The sequence below is a fragment of the Petromyzon marinus genome, chromosome 10 (assembly GCF_048934315.1).
Source record: "Petromyzon marinus isolate PM22_M1 ecotype Great Lakes invasive population chromosome 10, UKy_Petmar_22M1.pri1.0, whole genome shotgun sequence".
Classification (NCBI taxonomy): domain Eukaryota; kingdom Metazoa; phylum Chordata; class Hyperoartia; order Petromyzontiformes; family Petromyzontidae; genus Petromyzon; species Petromyzon marinus.
Genome location: NC_133676.1, coordinates 7,178,318 through 7,200,385, shown reverse-complemented (window position 1 = coordinate 7,200,385; position 22,068 = coordinate 7,178,318). Strand labels below are relative to the sequence as shown.

The 22,068-nt window shown below is 39.2% G+C and overlaps 1 protein-coding gene across 3 annotated transcripts in view; it reads left to right on the top strand.

Annotated features, from left to right (window-relative positions):
* Positions 1-18,103, top strand: part of VPS41 (VPS41 subunit of HOPS complex) — a 30,325-nt gene extending 12,222 nt beyond the window's left edge. For all 3 annotated transcript variants that reach the window (XM_032951553.2, XM_076066095.1, XM_076066094.1), the window contains exons 8-29: positions 539-658; positions 1,020-1,166; positions 1,948-2,014; positions 2,626-2,708; positions 3,751-3,883; positions 4,415-4,530; positions 6,140-6,196; positions 6,508-6,569; positions 7,848-7,929; positions 8,525-8,617; positions 8,861-8,988; positions 9,895-10,039; positions 10,973-11,014; positions 11,132-11,182; positions 12,318-12,455; positions 12,905-12,959; positions 13,128-13,268; positions 13,550-13,686; positions 14,650-14,749; positions 15,005-15,049; positions 15,416-15,495; positions 16,853-18,103. In XM_032951553.2, the coding sequence (XP_032807444.1) occupies positions 539-658; positions 1,020-1,166; positions 1,948-2,014; positions 2,626-2,708; positions 3,751-3,883; positions 4,415-4,530; positions 6,140-6,196; positions 6,508-6,569; positions 7,848-7,929; positions 8,525-8,617; positions 8,861-8,988; positions 9,895-10,039; positions 10,973-11,014; positions 11,132-11,182; positions 12,318-12,455; positions 12,905-12,959; positions 13,128-13,268; positions 13,550-13,686; positions 14,650-14,749; positions 15,005-15,049; positions 15,416-15,495; positions 16,853-16,921 (2,091 nt within the window). In that variant the 3' untranslated portion in view covers positions 16,922-18,103. The remainder of the gene's footprint in view (positions 1-538; positions 659-1,019; positions 1,167-1,947; positions 2,015-2,625; positions 2,709-3,750; positions 3,884-4,414; positions 4,531-6,139; positions 6,197-6,507; positions 6,570-7,847; positions 7,930-8,524; positions 8,618-8,860; positions 8,989-9,894; positions 10,040-10,972; positions 11,015-11,131; positions 11,183-12,317; positions 12,456-12,904; positions 12,960-13,127; positions 13,269-13,549; positions 13,687-14,649; positions 14,750-15,004; positions 15,050-15,415; positions 15,496-16,852) is intronic.
* The last annotated feature ends 3,965 nt before the right edge of the window (positions 18,104-22,068 follow it).

Genomic DNA, 22,068 nt, shown 5'->3' with positions numbered 1-22,068 from the left:
TGGGCATTCTTGATTTTCTTTCAGTTCATTGAAATCCATATATAGTTAATTAAAATGTTAATTTTATAAATTCTTTCTCTTTAAGTGTAATGCTCAAACGATTGAAGATGTTTGATGCAGAGTGTATTGGACATTAATGACAAAAGAGAACACTTGTAATAATGCTTGAGGACTCTTGTAACTGTAATTGGGGGAAACTTGTTTTATAGAAAAAAGTTATTGAAAAAAAGGTCATGTATATTTCACAACTAGGCTTATATCAATACTTGTGCGGGTTAATGTCTTTGAAGCATTGTTAATGGGTACGTGCATGTGTGGGCTGTGTGATTGTTTTGTATCTGTATGACTCAGAAAACAATATAATGTATTGTGTGTGAGACTTTATGTATGTGATGAACCATTTTGTTTGGCCAGAACACAGCTTTTTTTTGCTCTTGGTTTGCAGTTTGGATTCCAGAAAAAAACACGTTTGGGTGAATATGATATGTGTACAATATGTATGACACTACATGTTTGTTTGTTTTGCACTTATCTACAGCTTTATCTGTGTGAGCGTGGATGGCTTGGAAAGCAAAAATTAACAGTCCTACATCAGGGCGAAGGAATCATCACCACCATCAAGTGGAGAGCCAATCTTATTGCTTGGGCGAATAGCAAGGCAAGTGAATTGAACCATCACGAAAGCGCAGTTTACTGCTATATACCAATAGGATTTTTTTTAATGTGACAGAAAAAGCTGGCAGATGCAGCAGACCTCACGTTTCTAAATTTAGTGCGTGATCAGGAAGCTTTGTTTACATTATTGGTGCTTACGAAAAATTACAGAATCATATCCCCAAATTAGTATAAAAATTATTACATCAAGGCACTCATTTGCAACTCAATAAACCATCTTTGTGATGTACTGCGTGCATGTGCATCACAGATGCTGTGTTTTCTAGAATCTAAAATTTCACATTGTTATGAAGTTGTAGGCAAATTACGAGCTGAACTAATGCACTGGCATGTGGTTTTTGCAGGGTGTCAAGATGTACGATATGAACCTTAAGCAACGCATCACGACGGTGTCGCGAGACAATACCAGCCTGCGGCCTGAGATCTACCCCTGCAGCCTGTGCTGGAAGGATGACCTCACGCTCTTTATCGGCTGGGCAGACACTGTGAAGGTGCTGAACATGGCTTAGTTTTCTTTTGTCCACCGTAGCCTACATTTCAGGAAATGGTCATATAACTGGACAAATGATTTGTTATTTAGACTGGCAAAATGAAGTTGCTATCGCTAAACACATTTTTTATATTATCCTGTAAATAGGTGCTTCTGTACATAGTTTGAGTATGAAGAAAATTCTTTGAACAAGGATCCATCTTAAAATCAATTTGGATTTTTTACATGTGTAGCCTATTTATGAATCCACTGCTGAATGAGAGCTTCCCCACACTGCATAGTTTGTGGGGGGTTATGTGACCATACGTCACTATGCTTGCCAGTGCTAGTTGTTGAAGGCAAGGAGCATAGATAGGTGTAGGACATAGAAGTACAATGATGGATTTTGCTACACTTCCTTCTGATTATTGCCAGATAACCATGCAGCCACCGATGTCCACCTTGATTTTGTATGGTGATCACATTTCTAAGCACTATTCAGTCTCAAACATGATTATCTTCCATGATCTGATGACATCAGGTACATTCAGGGTCATTTTGTCATAGGTGGTTACATTTTATCTGTCGATATAAACAAATTCTTAATGTGGTTGGTTATAATAAGATGATACATTGGCTCAGAATAATGATCATGGGTTAAAAGGTCTGATTTCTTATTTTTCCCCCCGCCTGTTTTTTTTTTTTCTCCCAGAATACACTGTTGTTAGAACTTAGTTTTTAGCAATGAAATAATGCAGCAATTAACGTGGATGCCGCAAATGTGTCCTTGTGTGTGCGTGTAGATCTGTGTGGTTAAAGAGAGGGTTGCAACAGAAAACCGAGACCTCCCACGCCGCTATGTGGAAATAGGTAATTTGAGTACTTTGTCATACACATAACACCGTTGATTATGCAGCATATTGTACAGTAGTTGTGCAGATATTCAAATACTTTTTTTTTTATTGTGGGTTTACTGCTGTAAGTAAAATATGTTGGACAATATTAACTTTGACATCATTTAACATGTAGTTCAGCAGCATTAGTTCAAGCAATCCTGACATTGAATGTCGAGACCAGTTCACAGTTTGCATTTTTTTAAAACTAATGCATATGAATTAATGCACTACCAGAAGGATGTGTGGCTAATGGAATGTGATGATTTTTATGGTATGTCCAGGGGCAGATATGTGAGGGATGCCTATTGGTTTATTTATTTAGTTAATTGTACATGGACCAAATGGCAGGCGTTTCCAATGGATTGAATGCGCATGGCACCACCTAAGCATTCAAATAATTTTACACAGAAGAAGGTTATATTCGGTGGGCAATGCTCCATTGACCTTGTTTTCAATCACCCATGCTGAAGTTTGTCCTGTAGCTTGTGGTCTTGTTTATTGTATCAGTAGCATAAACTGAATAGTAATGGCATTCAAAAATATATACAGTGTTTTGCATTAATATTTATCAAATATTTTGTTTAGTTTCAGCATTCCAAGTAGACTTCTTTGTGAGTGGCATCGCACCTCTGGGGAACCAACTGGTTGTCCTGTCCTACATGCTTGATGTAAGTAAACAGCAAGTCACCAACTGTAATAAAAGCTGAGGCTTGAATTATGATTAGTTTCTGAATCAGCTTTATTGCCCTAATATATCTACTGAAGCCATTAGTCATTAAGCAGGAATTGTGTAATTAATGTACACCCATCCTTTAATCGGTAGAATTAGTGTAAGACTGCCTCCAAGAGGTTGCTCGTGGAAATGCAAACTCTCCGATGAAGCAACAATAGATCCGTACTCTTTGGTTCTATTGGGTAAAGTCACGTAGGTAAAAAATAAAATAACAAAAATCACGACGTTTCGGCCACAACACAAGCGGCCTTCATCAGGTGAAGGGACGAGACTGTCTGGAGGACAGACTGTCTGGAGGACAGTCTCCCGCTTGTGTTGTGGCCGAAACGTTGTGATTTTTGTTATTTTGTTTTTTACCTACGTGACTTTACCCAATAGAACCAAAGAGTATGGATCCTTGCAGTCACGAAAGCTTTAAATCTAGAATACATCCGTAGCATATCTCTCAAGCCTCTGAGGTTCCAAAGTGGTCTTTTTTTTCAGGCTTTTCAAGCAAATATGTTATGATTTGGGTTTCTGTTACATTTTACCATAATAATTGTGTCAGGTAGCCGTGTAACTCTTTTAATCTACTCCCAAAGATTATAAATGAGCAACGTTGGTAAAAATCAGTGTTGGGGAATCTATGACCTGTGGGCCAAACATGGCCCACAACTTAATTGTGTGCTGTGGCCATTTAGAAGTGCCCCCCAAACAATATTTCTATGTCACTATAAGCATCTTTGCCATACTAAATAGGTACTAGACCTTTGACCTGACAAAACTGTTTTTCATATCAAATCCCTCAGTAATGTCTATCACTGCAATCGCCTCTTGGAGTGGCAGAAATGAGTAAGGTGTATGTTAATGTGTGGCCTACAAACAGAATTTTAAAGTAATGTTTGGCCGTTGGTCAGAAAGAGGTTCTTCACCCCTGATACAATTAGAATTGACCTGTCTGTTGTTTGTTTGATATCTTATTGTGAGCCACTCCATAGGAAAGTACCAAAAATGCGTACCGACCACAGCTGCGCATTCTGCAGCATCAGGAGGACTCGTACGAGGAGACCTCTTGTGATGCCCTCTCCATTCGTGGGTACCATCAATACCGCTGCTGTGACTATCACCTAGGTGAAGGAAACTTTATTTTTGCAATTGTGTGAACACCAAGGCAATGAGGAGGATGTTGTTACCTAGGTGATGGGATGATCCTTATTTTTCATAAAGTGTTATGATGTGAGGTCACGATTAATTTAAATAATAGTTTTTTTTACTCCTTTTTACCACCTTTTGTATTGTTTTTATAATTTTTCTGTCATACAATTGTCACTTAATTGTGAAAATGTGACAGTTGCATGTTATTTGCATTTATTATAAGTTATGTTTTATACACAATTCAATTCACATACCATGAGTATAAGAATCAATTTAAATTTAATCGGTGCATTGCGGTTGGCAGGAATGAAAGTGGTATTCTAAATGACCTTTTGGAATATGTATGACACATTATGGTTAGGGTTGGATGCACACACAGAGCACTTAACCCCACTATAGCCATGAGCATTCTAGTGCGGTCAACAGTAAATGCCAATTGCCCACATACTTAAGGGCTACGAGGAAGAATGTGTATTAGGCTGAAATTTCCTTTTCTGTGTCTTTCAGCTTACCCTACGGAGGAGTTGATGTATTACATTGTGAGCCCACGGGATGTGGTGGTGGCAAAGGAGAGAGACCAAGATGACCACATTGCCTGGCTCCTGGAGACAAAGCAATATCAGGTTTATGGCTGCGTGTGTTGTAAAACAAACAGTGCTATTTTAGGAACATGTTTTGGAGGAAAAAATGTTTTTGTATACATTTTAATTAATAAATTTGCTTTTGGTAAAATTTTAACACAACTCCCCTTATTCTTGGTTCTTTCGGTGGTACATAAATGTGTCTCCTGGTATTAAAGTAATTATCATCTCTATTCAATTGGACATTTAAGGACTTGTAGGAAGGCTCCAGCAAACAAATAAAGAAAGGGTAAGAAACTGAATAATAGACTATACATAAACTTAATGGATAATTGAATAAAATCATCCTGATAAATGGAGATTATTTCATTACTTTCTTCCTGGTCTGCCTTACATCACTGACATAGGTATACACACAATGAGACATACTGGGGTAGATAGGTGGACAAGAGGAGGTTGGAGTAATTTTGGAAAACTGAAATTAATAATGAAAAGAACATTTACCAAAGAAGAACATTGTTAAACAGTGTACTACCTGCAATGACATTGACCAGAAGCATGGACGTGGACAAAGAAAATGGAACAAAAACTGAAATGTGTGCAAAGAAGCGTAGAGCCGTGTATACTTGGAATTACACTGAGAGACAGGAAGACGAACAAATGGGTTACAAAACACACACACACATGTTGGACAAAACATATTGACTGTTAAGAAAAGTGGGCTTGGGCAGGACGCGTCGCTAAAAGGGGATGATGGCAGGTGGTCAAGAATAACGGTGGAGTAGCGATGACATCGGCTTGTGTGCAAGGGGTAGATGGGTTGTAACGCCACAGGACAGTGAGGGATGATGACAACTTGGGGAGGCTTTCATCCAACTGTGGACAGGTCATGACTGATGTTGAATAATGGGGGAAGCAAGGACTGGTTAGCTGATTATTAGCGCCAGAGCAGTCATTCACAGCTGCCAGTGTCTAACACTTCTCTGAGCACCTTGTGCATGGACCCAAAAATCTGCATAAATGAATCATGAAGGGGTAGGTTTTAGAACAAGGTAACCATGTGTTTTGCAAACATACATTCTATGTAGGGACTATTCTCTTGGAATAGGCCCAGGGTGATAAGTTGTAAGCCGATTACAAAATCAACAGGAATGTGCCCAATCTCATCATATCTTGAAAGCTAAGCAAAGTTAAGCCTGGGAAATTATTGAAATTGTAACTCGCCATGCACAGCATCTTGTTTATATGCTTCGGTGTGAAATGATCGGCAGAAGAGGACAGTGCAGAAAATCAATTGTTGTCCTATACTTATACTCTCCAATGACTGCTCCCCACCTTCAACAACCCACACTGATCAGCATGGTACAATATGGTCAAATAACCCTAATGGCATTAGGAAGCATTCATTCAGAAGTGGGTTGACCAAGGGCGATTTGCTATTGCATCCGCGCATAGGGTATCTAGATATATGCGAACCATGGTATGTTACACGACGGCTGCATTTAATTCGTGATGCCCATACAAATGTGGGCTGTGAGCAATTGTTTCCGTGTAAAAATTTAACACGAGCACATTATCTGGCTGTGCTCTGGTCGTGAAAATGCTTTGTTAACTCTTGCTTGATTCAACACCGTTTTATTTTCGATTGCAGGAAGCTCTGCTTGCAGCAGAAGTCAGTCAGAAGAGTCTTAAGAGACACAACGTTTTGGTATCTTCAACTATACTTTTCTATTCCTTCATATAAGAAGCAGTTTGTTTTACTTCTAATCTTGGACTTCACTCAATGCCTGTTTGTAGTTCACCTGACTTCTGATAAGTCGTCAGCAATTAATGTCTGGTATTAAAAACAGTAAAATTACGAATGAAACTTGAAATGGCATGAGCAGGTTGTATGAGAAATTGTAAATGCATGTGAATTTCTGCACTTTTTCTATAAAATTCTGGCTTGTATATGTCATTACTTCGTTGTTCTCTGTCTGATTTGTCGACTTTATTGATTATTTTACTGGTTTGTTTTAGGAAATTGGCCGTGCCTACATTTCTCATCTCTTGACAACAGGTGAAAGTGACACAGCCGGAAGGTGAGCAGAGAGTGATGATGAACTAACCTGACCGTTTAATTTCAGAGCACCGACCACATGTGTGAAAATTATAAACATAAATAGTGTTATGTTAAAAAAATGTTTTTATAAATCAAATTTTCAGTATTTTTATAAATGTTAAGCCTATATACTTTTATGGCAACAGCTTCTATTTCGACGTCGAAGATATTTACATTGAGTGACTGCTGGGGTTCATAGTTTAACATATATTTTTAAATGTAGCATATTTTAGGTGGCGAATTAAATAACATTTTTAAACCAGTACTCAAAATTGATTTGCATAAGTATAGTAATGTATTAAAAGTAAATGTAAAATGTGATCATAATCTTTTAAATAAGGTGTCTGATTCACATGGAATGGTAATGTATCTGCATTACATTTATAAATACAACTATATCAAGATCCTCCACACAGATTGAATCACTTTTTTACAATCGGCAGTGTAGGTATTTGGAAAATTAATAAAAAAATTACTTCCCATATCCTTTCAACAGGTTTCTTTGTTAACACTATGTGTTTTACTTTTTTGTTACATGCCTTATAAAGCATATCACATACCTTATAAAGCGTATCACATGGCAATCGGCTAATGTGCAATTCTCATAAATGTAATAAGCAAGTTTAAAGTGAAAATTAAATATAATGATGTATCGCAGTCATTTGTGATCACTTGGAAACGCAGTTTTATCAAAAGTGGCTGCCCAGTTTCAAACCTAGGTTCCCCGCGGTGCCATCTCAGTAAAATAACATGGTATTCGTCCCCTGAGCCACCCTGTCACCTCGTTTTGTACATTTGTAGCACAGATAACTCGACACATACCTGAAATGTAAAGATTGTTCTGCGGGGGCCTCGGAAGGGCTTGTCTTGAATCATCATAGCTCTGAAGAATTTGTAATTTATTGGTGTGAAATGTGTATGTGGAAGGAAGCTTTTAATGTTTACTTTTGCACGCACAGTATGAAGGGTTTATGCTGATTAACATTGTATTCTTCCCATTGTTGATTTTTAAGCTTGTGGTATTCATGTTTCTACACTGAGATTGCATACCTTATTGTAAAGTTCACATATGTAGTTTGGTGATATGTTGTGCTTTGTGTCTTGTATGTAAGCTTATCATTTGTTCTTTCTTGTTTATCATTTGCACTTAGGTTTAATTGATAAAATATCTTCAAATCTCAATTTGCTAAATAAACAAATGTAAATCTATCTTTTGGTTATTTGGTCAAAAAAACAAAAAAAATATGTTTTATCCCAGGGTCTGTCAGAAGGTACTGGGAAAAAATATGGAGCTGTGGGAGGATGAAGTGTACAAGTTTAAGAAGGTTGGGCAGCTCAAGGTACGAGTGGCATTGGTAACATCTGACACTTCTGTGCAATTTCACCTGGTCTCAATGATTGGGCACTGTTGACCCCGCATAGGTTAAAGCTGACTGGTGAATCACCTGCCTTAAACCCCAACATAGCATTGTGGGTTATTGGAATTGCAAGTCATCTCAGGGGCAGATTTGGAGAAAAGTATCAAGGCTAAAAAAACCTGCTTCAAAAAATCAATAGCCCCCACACCTGCCGCTCATTCTTGTACACACCATAGCAGTTCTGAAAATGAGAGTGTTTCCAGGGGCTTGTGGAGGGTCACACTCGGTGGCTTCCCATCCAGTTTGAGTGGGGTCTGGATGCAAGCCGGAGGTTCACATCACAACCTCATTTTCACGCAACACGTGCGGATGGTGCTCTTAACCGAAATGGTTAGGTTGGGTAGTATTAGATTTGGATGTAACAACTGTGAAATGAGGTTTTGTAAACACTTATTGCTTATTTTAAGTATTGATGGGATTTATATATTACGGAAGAGACTTGATTTGTGAAGTGTGGTGATGTATTATTCACTTGTACAATCATTCCTGACATATGCCTTTACTTGTGCTTGTGAAGGCCATCAGTCGGTATTTGCCACGGGGTGATCTGCGCTTGAGACCTGCCATCTATGAGATGATCCTAAATGAGTTCCTTTACTCGGATATAGAGGTGAGCATGCAGCCACTTTTGCACTGACCTGTGAAAACATGCATCATACTTGTAGTGGTCTACCTATAGTTATGAAGGGCCATTGCCCGAAACGTATGGCAGTGTTATTTATTAATATAGTATCACATTTTTATGTTGACTTTATTCGGAATGGTACACAAATTCAGAAATATGGTGGTGTGATTTGGAGTGATCAGAGTACGTGATTAACAGATATATTTTTTCCCCTATGTGTTTCACCAGGGATTTGCATCCCTCATTCGTGAGTGGCCTGGAAACCTCTATAATAACCTGGCCATCGTGAAGACAGTCATTGACAAGCTGAACCGTGACCCCAACAACCCTGTCCTGCTCAAAACACTGGCCGAGCTGTGAGTCTGAGCTTCAAGCAATGATCCTATTTAGATGCTTTCAGAGTGGGAAATACAGACATGTTTGTGACATTTTTAAAAAGTTCATTCATCATGTTTTACTTTTGTTATAATATAGTAAAATAGGTACGGTAAGATTGAGAACACAATTTTAAATTTAAGAGGCAGATTGGACATTTTGTTCAGTTTAGTTTTGACCAATCTAGAGCTTTAAACCATGGCAGGCAGCCATGATTGGACTTATGATTGGACAGCTAAGATTACTTTTTATACAGATGTAAAATCACCATATAATTTGGAAATTGTTAATTACATTTTTTCCGCACATTACATTTTTTAAAATTATTTAATCCAATTTACTTTCCACCAATATCACAATATGTGTGTACACTTTAAGTAATTACTTAAGTAAGCTAATTACTTAAGTAATTACTTAAGCAATCCCTACTTTGATTTATATTGTCCAACATTTACAATTTGAGTACAATCTGATTGTAAATGTTGTGGCTTGGCTCTCCAACACACCGGTGTGCTGTACTAGTGACAAATTAGCATGTTCTGTTTATGTGACAACCCTTACTAGTTGCCTGTGTTGGGTGGTTTTAATGACACATGTATTTACGCGATCTAACCCAAAAACCTCTTATGATCTACCTACATCTTGACTTAAAGCTTTTGTAACTGCAGGAATTCATATTCTCTGGGTCTTTCGGTAAAGCCACGTAGATAGAAAAAATAAGATACCTTTGCTCATGGGCTTTACCGATAGACCCAATTAATATATCTACCTACATATTAGCTAAATCTCACTTTAGCAAATAGCAACACTTGGGCTATGCCAGTGAACACGTAAAAGATCACGTTTTCTTTTACAGTGGTTGTGACTCGGATTGTTTTTTTCCCTAGCTATACGTATGACCAGCGCTATGACAAGGCTCTCGCGATTTACCTGCGCCTCAAGCACGAAGATGTGTTCGAGCTGATTCACAAGCACAACCTCTTCTCTGCTATACAAGACAAGATACCTTTGCTCATGGACTTTGACAAGGAGGTTTGTGGGAAGCAATCCCTACTTTGATTTATATTGTCCAGGCAGCCTGGATATATATTTTGATGTGTTTATTAGATCAACACCAATGGAGTTCCCATTACAGCTCACATAGGGCACTCTAGCAGCTATATTGGAGCATGCTGAGGACATGAGGTTGCCTCTACGATGTGACACCATCATCAATTGGCACACATAAAAGTATATTGACAAAAACAAACATATAATGTGTGCCACGTAAAGGGATAATATATAAGACTAGCTTGTTTGCCCGTCCAAGGACAGGTGTATATTGCAGTAAATCTGAAATATTAAATAGAAAAATTGTTCAACTCATGATTGTAAATGAGGGGGGGGGGGGGGTTGCCCCATGTGTCATGACGTCACCCGCTAATGGTTATTGGGGAGAGGTGTGGCATGTGGAGTGACGTCACCCACTCATGATTTTAATGAGGGGGGGGCACATGTGGAGTGACATCATGCACGACACACACACACATTCTTGGCTTTATTATATTAGTAATGTTTGTAGCAGATTCGAAGAGTGGTAACACTTGTGCCTCACAGCAAAGAGGTCCTGGTTTGAATTTCCAACTCCTGAACCATTCCGTGTGGTGTTCGCATATTCTTTCCCTTTATTCTGTGTGGATTTTCTCTGGATTCTGTGGTTTCTGCGCGCAGCTGAAAAAACATGACTTGTCTTGGCCAAATATCCCAATGCTAAAAAAATACCTGAAAATTGCTCAATTGGGATTACACATAGCAACATCTCCCCCTACTGCGATAACGTGGCAGGATCCTCCTAACAAAAGAGTCTTGAGATCCGGGCCTTCCTGGGCAAACAATAATAATAATAATAAATGTAACAAAGCTTCATTATTCTTTAAATGTAAGAATGTGTTTGTTCAAATGAATCTTGCATTTTATTTTGTGTAGAGAGCTGCAAAGTTACTCCTGGACAATGAAGACAAAATCCCTGTGAGTTTTTTTTTGTTTATCATGACGACTTAATTGCTTATGAGGTTGTAATTGAATTGACGTTTTGCCTGCGCAATGAAAATCAGCATACCTATGAAATGTGTCCTTGCATTGCAGATCACGCAAGTAGTGACGGAGTTGAAGGATCGGCCAGAGCTGCAACATGTGGTACGTTTATTATCACGTTTTCGGGGTATAACCACGATATACATAAACAAGAGGGTGATCTTGACTTAAAGCTTTCGTGACTGCAGGAATTCATTTTCTTTTGGGTCTTTCGGTAAAGTCACGTAGATAGGATCAAAGAGGGTGATCATTTATGTACTATTACAGCCCCCTTTGTCACTCCACCGCGATATGAAGGCCTCCTCGCACCATGTTGGTCCATGAGGTGTTGTTTAGCCATATTTAACCAAGTTGATCAATGTGAGTTCCTGAAGGGGAAGGCCTAAAACTGGTTGGGATATCACTTCCCACAAGATGTGGTCCGGGGTCTGAAATCAAATTCACGTGGCTGGGTTTTTGTATCACATTATGCTAATCACCCCGCCTCATACAAAGTCATAAAGAAATATAATTTTCAAATGGCAACATCCATAAAGTCTGCTTACTTTGAAAGCTGCAATTAGTAAAACATTTTTTTCAAAATGTTATATTTTAAATATGACTATAATGAGCCAAGAATGTGTGTCCTGTGTGTGACGTCACTCCACATGAAGCCCACCCCCCTCATTAATATTCATGAGCTGAACAATTCTTCTATTGAATATTTCTAATTTACTGCAATATACACCTGTCCTTGGACGGGCAAAAAAGCTAGTATCTATACTATATGTTTAAAGGGACATGCTTCAAAGCACACTTTAAATGAATATATTCAATTGATGTGCACCGTAGATGATTTATTTACTGCGAATTGTTAACATGGGTACATACTTTGCCTTTTACAGCCAATTATTTTAAAACATTACCATTTTTTCACGTTTAAAATGTAATAGTATTAAAACACACACTTTATACAATCCATGATTGCCTTTTGCATTTTCAAAATACATTTAATTGTCACCATGACAAAATACAGTTTGTTCTTCACAAGTGATAACCAAATCAAATACATCTGTTGCAATGAAGTAGAGAGCAAAGATTTTCCTCCCCTTACTCATTGCACCGGGTTAACAGGTTCTAAATATATAATCGTGGGACTCGGTGTTTAGGTCACAGCGTTCCCTTTGTATTTTCAAATCAAAGTAATAGACACGTAGCCTCCACATATTCACCGGCGTTTGTCATCCTGGTCTTACAGTACTTGCACAAGTTGTTCCAGTGGGACCCACACAAGGGCGACAAATACCATGAGTTGCAAATTGGGCTGTATGCGGAGTACGACCGTCCAAACCTGCTTCCCTTCCTGAGAAACAGCATTCACTGCCCGCTACAAAAGGTACGGTTGGAATGCCCTTTCCCGTGTTAAACAACTATGCTGTCGGTGGTCCTGTGAAAATGGCAGTGTTTTTTTGAAAGCTGGAAATGTTTTACAATGTTGCGTGACCCTTCGATGTGCCCTCATCACGATAAGCAAGCAAGCAAGCTATTGTGACCGCGTGAAGCGTGCCATTATGGCTCGAATGTTGCGTGGTGTAGACAACGAAAAGCCGCTTGTTTGACCCAAGTGTCACCAAAAAAAACCCTGAAATGGAGGTCATGTTGACTGTAGCAGTTGTGCTTAATGCTAAAGGGGCACTACATTTCCCAGAATGTGATCTTACACAGATCCCACTTTTCTTTATGAATGTTCACCGGGTATCAATTGCACAAGTCGTATACCAGGAGCCTGAAGTGCCAATTGAAATTAATTATTGTCATCTGAATGAATGTATGTCACTTTCTCAGGCTCTCGAAATCTGTCAACAGAGGCATTTTATTGAAGAGACGGTTTTTCTTCTTAGTAAGTCCATCGAATGCAGTCTGATTTTTCAAGTTATTGCAGTTTGCATTTAATGCACGCATCACTGCACAAAATTTATTCAATCTATAATCGTACTCTTTGGTGTGGTTCATGTAAAATGTGTTGCAGTAGCTTTGTCGCTTACACGGTGATACCTACACATTGCAGGTCGTATGGGAAACAGCAAGCAGGCCTTGCGGATGATCACAGAGGAGCTAAATGACGTGGACAAAGCCATCGAGTTTGCCAAGGAACAGGATGACCCAGAGCTCTGGGATGACCTCATCACCTACTCTATAGATAAACCTGGTTGGCATATAGACTATAAATTGTGCGCACAAACACATCTAACAGAATCTGAAACGATACAAGTGACAGAAGCACCATTCAAATAACGGTGTATATTTTAAAAGACGGTAGGCTGTTTATGAAGTTTATATATTTGTCGGTAAAATGCATTCTGTTTAACCATTTCTTGGATTTTTTGTTTTCCATTATATATATTTCATGATATATTTTAGAAATAACTGCTACTATTAAGACATTTTGTTTAAAACCAAAATATTTTGTGTGTCGCCTTACAATTAAAGCTTTTGTTACGGGCTTGCTGAACAACATTGGAACACACGTTGATCCCATCATCCTTATCCGGCGTATCAAGGAGGGAATGGAGATCCCACACTTGCGTGACTCCCTTGTGAAAATTTTACACGACTACAATCTCCAGGTGTGTTACGTATAACACGCGTGTCTCAGCTGTAAGGAGTGGTAGTATAGCGGTTATTACGCTGTGCTACGAACCCCACCCACCCGAGTTCAATCCCTGCTCATGGCCAACACCAGTGAAGATTATCTGAATAAGTCATGGGCCTCCCCTAGGTCGACTCGGCCTTAAATGAGTACCTGGTGCCATCTGTAAACATCTCCACTGGGGAGACAAAGGTGGCCGGGCATGGTGCTGGCCGGGCATGGTGCTGGCCGGGCATGGTGCTGGCCAGGCATGGTGCTGGCCGGGCATGGTGCTGGCCGGGCATGGTGCTGGCCGGGCATGGTGCTGCCCTCCCACCCCCCTCATGTGCCGTCCGGGCCTTCATAGGTGCTCGCTAACAGTTCTTGCTCCTACAGTCTGTTAAGGCTATATGGGGGATCTTTGTCGGCTGTACATCAAGGATACTGAACGTATCCTCTCCAGCCAAATATTCAAGCCACCCAAGATCCTTGATACAGACAGGGACAGAAAGGGCACTGATTGCCATTGATCGTTTGTGCTTGGAGAACATAGCTCGGTGCACGGTTGCATTTCAAAATATGAGGTGAAGCAGAACTGTAATTTGGTTGTCCATAGGGTAGGAATAGTTGTATTCTTGAGAGAAAGCACATCGTGTTGTCACCGCTTGATGTTAGCCCTGAGATGTGTTTATTCGATAAGGTGGTGCAGCTCTCTGATATCCCCTTTGGAGTTTGGCGTTTTGAAGAACAATGAAACATAATGAAATTGATTGTCTCCAGGAATCTGTTGAAGTTAACATTTGAGCAATTTAGCTTTTTTGTAACCACAATGTTTTATTATAATTCTTTATTTAACAAATACCCACACAAAAATATGAATTTACCCAATTGTTCGTATGATTTGAAGTAGAAAAAAAGGGCAATCATAGTGTTCAAACTGTCAAGTTCATCTCCCCATCAGATCTCACTGCGTGAAGGTTGTAAGAAGATCCTAGTTGCTGATTGCGTTGCTCTCATGAGGAGGCTGCAGAAAGTTCAGCGACGTGCAATTTATGTTGAGGGTAAGACTAGACACAATAACTTAATAAATTTACAAATGCATTTATGTTGTTTCATTAGATTATGATATGTTGGTACACTACCATATATTTCTCTATCACTCAGGTTCACTTTACATAATATTTTGCATGTTGTTTTCTATAATTAATGTATTATGAATTACATTGTTATTGATTAGTACACTGCTTAGGTTGTTGTTGGGTTATCCACTTCTAGTCAGTATAATCTGCATTTTTTCATATGTATTGTATTCACAGAGGAAAATATTTGTGAGGTCTGCCAATCATCTATTTTGCCAGAAGGTAACTGCACTTAACATCAGATTTGTATCACTGCCCTAAATGAAGCGTTACATAAAATTTTGTATGTATTTGTGAATTCCATCCCCGTGTTTTATGTTTTAATCATAAACTACAATTTTAAGTCATAAGTTAATTTGTACTCAACGCTAATATATATTTAAAAAAATCTCAGTAAAGTTTGTTATTTTCATTGTTTTTATTTGCGTTTACACAGACCGAGACTACTTTGTACAATTATCATTCGATTATTCTGTGTCATTGGTCATTAACGGTCCTCTCTGTACTAATCACCATCAGATTTCCATGTTGAAACCTGTTTTTCGGTTCATGATACCTGCTGGCCGATTGCTGTTGCACTCTCCACAGATCTGAACAGAGCTACTGACATCGTGGTCTTCTTCTGCCACCACATGTTCCACAAGGAATGCATCTCCAGCAATGCCACGGTCACTGCGCTCTCTTACTCTCTCTTATTTACTGTCACTTATTGGCAGCTTTGAAATAAATCTGTTTCAACAGTACCTGCGTAGGTGTTAATATGGTCAGCAGCTATACCGTTGGTTGGTTATGTTAACGTATTAACATTTACATGCTTTGTAAATGCGATGGAGAAGAAGAAAAATACGTTTTAGTCATTGTCAATCCACTGCTAGTGAAGTCTTCCCCACAATGTCGGACATGGGAAATGTATGACCATACTTCACCACACTGGTCAGTTTGGGTTGTTAAAGGGGCGAGGCATGAAGTGAGCCAGGAGCGGTTCAGATATAATTCGCCACTGATTAGCTGTGGCCAAGATTTGAACCGAGGTTCTCCCGGGTTCATAACACAGTGTGCTAACCACTGTGCCACCGCTACACCTCCACATTATACTAAACTTAAATTGCTTACCATTATTAAAGCTAAACCACACATCTTATATTTCAGGAGAAAGGACGTTTCTCCACAGACACTTCTGGTTAAATGTGACATAATTTACCACCTTTGTTCAATCCATTGCTGGATAAATGTTTCTCCATGCCCTATCAGCTGTGGGGATTGTTTACCATACTTCACCATATTGATTAGTGTGGGTTGTGAAGGGTGTAGGCAGGCAAGAACTGGTTCAGATATCATTAGACTTCCTTTGCCAGTACCAAAATATAATAATAGGGTTTTTCCCCTTTTTTTCTGGCAAAAAAACTGAAACCTTTTTTACAAGGATTCATGTCTGCATTAACCACAATACCTGCAGTCAAAATGCAAACAAAAAACATACTATGATAACATATGCATTGTCCTTGAAACTGATTGGTCCACACCAAAGGACGGCTTTCTTTTGAGCCTCGACCCAATTGGTGCTCGACCAGATGACGCCTCGTAAAAAAGGTTTCAGTTTTGTTGCCAGAAAAAAGGGGAAAAACCCTATTATTATTATGGTTCAGATATGACCACTCGTATTAGCCCTGGCCAGGAATTAAACTCAGGTTGCAGTGCAATGTGATGTTCCCTTTCTTCCAAGTGGCTGATATGTGTTTGAAATGTGTATGTTCGAAACATGAGGTTTGTGGACCACCGAATGAAATTAGGTTTTTATCTTGACCAAAGTAATCATACCTTTATTGGCACGCTTCTTGCGGCACATAATACATAAATAACCGAATGTCATGCATAAGCCCCAGCCTAGACTCTATGAGACAAGGATTTATCAATCGATATTTAAATGAAAGTACTTGCATTTACGTGTAAGGGATTCATGATATGAAATTGCATTTGAATGTTTATACTGTACTAATTTGAATTTTTTTACATTTTTGTCTTCAGTTCTGCAATATCTGCAGTGCCCAGCGGAGGGGTCCAGGCAGTGGGTTTTCAGGATTCAAAACTTCATGAGAAAAGACCATCCGTACCACATGTGTACAGCAGAGGGCAGTCCTCTCGGCGCATTAAATCTATACGCTTTGCGAAGTAGTAATCCCCACTCCACTGCTGAATATGTAATCACCACAGTGTGAGACAGTAGGTACTACGTCAAAAGGGAAGGTTATGCCAATTATTTATTTGGTGTATTAGTACGAAGGTATGTGAACGTTTATGAAAAAAATTATGTTAACTATCCAAAATAAGAAAACGCTCCACATCATTCTATGATGAAACTTTGAAGCCTGTTGCTCGTTTAATTTTAAAGGATTTTGCAATTACACAGGGTCAACTGGATAATTAGTTGTTGAAGGTGCTTGAATAAATGCATGAAGCATATGTTCGTCACCACTGAACCATAACTTTAAATTGTCATTTTTAAATGCCCTCCACATTGGTGATATTCACCAGAAAAACATTGGACGTTAAATCTAGTAAAAATGTTCCCACAACTTCGATTTGTATGCTATAACCCATATTTGACTAAACGTCACAAATCTGTCGCCTGATGAAGCTAGTTGTCATTACTGGCAAAACGTCGTACTCCGATTGTAAATGTTGTGGCTTGGCTCTCCAACACACCGGTGTGCTATACTGGTGACAAATTGCCATGTTCTGTTTACGTAACAACCCTTACTAGTTGGCTGTGTTGGGTGGTGGTGGGGTTTAACGACATTTATATATTTACATGATCTCACCCAAAAAACCTCTAATGGGTCAAAAAATAGTTCTGTGTAAATTAACACCTGCCAACATGTGCCTCCAATTAGGTGCTAAGTTCACTTGAAAAATACGAGGGTTATTAATGTATTTGTGCATAGCAGTACACATCATTGTACAGATTGTCTTTAGTATGAAATTGAACATTGTTGTCAAAATATGTAAGTCTAATAAGAGTAACTTGTAATTGAATGTAACTAATTAACATTTAAACAACACATTAAGCATCCAGTGACACCAGGAGTAACCCAACCAAGTCCAGCTTAGCTAAGCAATTGCTCGTATTGAATTTCGTCTACTTTGTGTTTGGCCATCTGCTATTAAGTATTTATATTGATGTAAAGTTAATGAATAGTGTGGCTTACCTGCCATTATTCACCATGTTTTGTTGTAAGATAATAAAATATTGCTTATTAAATATTCAGTCATTGTTAAGCCTTGTATGTGTGAATTTCACAAAGCCGTAATTGATCATTATTTGAAAATGTTAATTGTATGAGACCACAAGAACACTTTTCACCATAACAAAAGTAATGTATCTACTTACAGTGACTTCATTTTACATGTAAAGAAATGGATTTTGCTGTAAACTTTACTTGGTCCTATTACAAATCATGTAAACTAGACCATTTTCTCATCTAAGACAACCCGCATAAACATACGCATGGGGGAGAGGGAATGCCCGAGAAGTTGACCGCTGCGAAGATGGGAGAAATGATATCCGCTCGTGTGCAGGAGCTTGATGGATTATTGCATTTTGAGACTTGAGGGATGATAATGACTTTGGGGAGGCCTTCAGCAGTGGATAGATCATGGCTGATGATGGTTGGCAAAGTGGAAATCTTTGGTAGCTTCAGTTATCTAATGTAAAATAGGTTTTGTAAAGTGGAAATCTTTGGTAGCTTCAGTTATCTAATGTAAAATAGGTTTTGTATTCATACAGTCAGAGTTCTGTGGAAATAGACTAAAGTTTATGTAAAAATACTTTTCTCGCTAAAGTTGGGTTGAACAAGTTCATATATCTAACATTTATTCTGTGCAGTAAATTTTACAATGTAAAAATGAGCTTGTTAAACATACACATGTATCAATCATTCTTCATATTTCCAATATGACAATTTAACCTTGAACAGTTCCACTACTTGGATATATAACTGGGCATACATCTCTTGAGGCCGTGATCATATAGGTAAACTGTCAGCAGGCAGGTGCAGGCTTTCCTGTATTTAACAGTATATGAACTCTTTGACTTTCCATTCCAGCCAAAGTGGTAGTTAAAGAATAGATGTTGAAGCTTAAGAGCTGTGACCTGATTTGAGACCGACCACAATCGATCAAAACTTGACATACAACAACAACAAAACAGCCATAAGACTTAAAATGTGAATTTTTTCTACTCATGAGAGCGAGACTGCAGACAACGGGTTTGTATTCAGTTTTCATAGGTTATAATATGCTTGATTTATGTCATGGTTTGTGTATGCATCTAGCAGGTACTTGTGTCCATTTTCTGTGTAACAGCAAACATGTACTGAAATGTTAACTTTTGGTGGTATTGCATTAGCAGTGGTGTACGAGCATTACAAAAAAGCTCAATATTTGTCAATAACTGCCTTAAAATAAAAAAAGACCGCTGTGAAGATGGAGCAGTTAGACCGGCTCATGTGCAAGGAGCTTGGTGGCTTGTTGCATTGTGAAACGCAGGGATGACGATAACTCTTACCTCTGACCTTTCCATGTGCTGTGAAAAGGGCCATTGCCCGAAACGTCACCTGTTTTATGAGGTCGCGCTCATTACACAGTGCTTTGCCGCAAACGAACCACAATACCCTTGGTGGTCTCGTCAGTAGGCATAAACCTCACATGGACTCCGGTCATCCTCGCAAGCAGCTTTTGGCGAACCAACAAACAAAGACGGTCACCGTATCGCACGCTTTCAGATGTGCTTCTGCAGCCGTCTGGAACGCTCTTCTGATATTAGGATGCCACTGGACCTATGAACTTTTACATCAAAATTCAAAACGAATTTCTTTAGATAGAATACGAATACGGGACACAAGCAGAGAGAGAGACAACACAGAGACACAACATTGACACAGACCTCTGTGTGTCCCCGTGTCTGTGTTTTGTCTCAAATGTATCAATCTTTGGAAGAACGTAATCAACCAGGTAAGGTACTGACTTTCTGTGTTGGATTGCATTGTATTTCTAACTTCACTAGGTTTATTTTCTACCTGATGACCATTGCTTGTGTTGCAATCGAAACGTATTCTATTATTTAATCCATTATATTTCTACGTCACTTTACCGAAAGAACAAAAGAGTAATTCCTGCAATCACGAAAGCTGCAAATCAAGTTAAAATTTATTTAGAACCGATTTTTGTGTTTAGCTTGACCTCCCCCCCCACACCTCCGATAAGCACGGGTTGCCAGGTCTTGCGAAAGGAGTTCAACATACAAAGGAAAGAACATGCACGAGAGGACGTCCACAAAGAAGATGGGGCAATGATATGTGACGATGTGTATGAGATAGATGGATTGTTGCGTTGCAAACCCATGTGAGACGATGTCAGCTTGTGGTGACCTTCATTCAGCAGTGGATTTGATCATGGTTAATGATGATGGTGATGGATACTATTGCTCTCGTATGTTTTGTTTCCCCAGCTCATGTTTGGAGGCAGGGCGGGAAGTGTGCAGCGGCCCAAATTCTTGGGTTGCCTGGAGAATTTGCATTAAAGCAGTGTAATGGACAAAGGAGAGTTTTAATTTAATGCTCTCGTTGTTGATTGGGCTATGGGAATTCCACAAGAGTGATGAATAACTGACACTTGCATTTAATAATATGCACAACGTTTGGAGTTTGTAGTCAAACGAGCACAATATTTGTAATTACTTGTGATCTAATTTCATTTACAGCACAAAACGCGATGTTATACAGGGACTCCCACTCTTAATGTCTTAAAATTATAATTTATTTGCAACCTAAATATGTTTGTATGGTTTGAATTGCCACGAAGTTATTCAAAATATAATTGGACTACTCTGAATAACATCACAATGATGTAACCGTGTTAAATAAAAAATCGATTTGTTCTGATAAAGATGCCCTCGCTGTCGTTAATGAGGTGCTGTCACGATGTAAAGAGCCCCGTGATAAACTGACTATTGTTCGATTAACATGCGTGACAAATTTATCTTCGTGGCTTGTTATTGATGCATATGTTTAATTATCTTTTATTTGTGGTTTGAGAGCGTAATTATACGGGAAACTATCCGATGTACTGTTGAAAGACTAAAATTACACGACCATGAAACACGGCCATCATCCAATAATAAATATAGATTGTGGCTGCTGATGTATTTTATATGCATATTGAACTTCTTTCGTACCGTACGAAGCCAACCGTACGAATCAGAGGTACGGGGGAAGGACGGCAAACAACACGAAAAGTTACCGACTGAATCAGTTGGAACAACTAATTTAAACGCTCTTTTTTATTTAATTATCATCAGTCACGATGAAGGCCTTGCCGAGCCGCTGACACTTCTCACGATCTGGTGATGCAACAATCCATACAGCACCTGCACACGAATTGATCTCGGCACTCAATCTCCCAAGTCGGTGGTAGTCCTAAGGAACCCCTTCCATTCCTGAGCTGCCACTCCGTTATATTGACCGACGGCCACCATCCCTTCCAGCGGGGTCCTATTTAATTTTTCAAGGATGATGTCCCTAAATTGCGTACGTTCTCCGATGCGTGTGTTCCTCTGCCTCTCAATGTAATTTCAGGTATGCATCTCTCCATGCTTTGCGCAAGTATTAGGTTATGTTCCATCACAGTATTTATCATTATTGACCGTGGTGTTTCTGAACCGTGCCATACATAGCTGACAGCATTCACCGATTGAAAAAAACCGTTATGGGGCACATTGCAGTGTTACATTTAATTATAAAAGTTCGGCGTTCTAAAGCACTACAAACAACCTGCTCTCTTTTTAATTTGGGTCTTTCTGATGTGGGTCTGCCCTCAATCGCTGCCCTAGGCATACGCAACTATGCTGTCACTTACATTTGTATTTCTGGAAAACTTAGCGGCGTAATGGTTACGGGAATGCACTGCGCTACAAACCCGATCCCTCCAAGTTCGATTCCCAGCCACGGCTAACGTCAGCGGCGAACATCTGCACCGGCCCTGGACCTCGCATAGGTTGACTCGGCATTAAAATCACTATCTGTCGTGGTGTGTGTCAAACATCAACAGCGGGGGAGACAACGGCGGCCGGGCATGGTTATGGCCAGAACTAGCATCTATGCCTTTATTTAAGTGTTCGCTAAGAGCACTGCTTACCGACAGCCTGTTCAAAGGCTATACAGACGGCGTAAGTATTCGGGACCCTA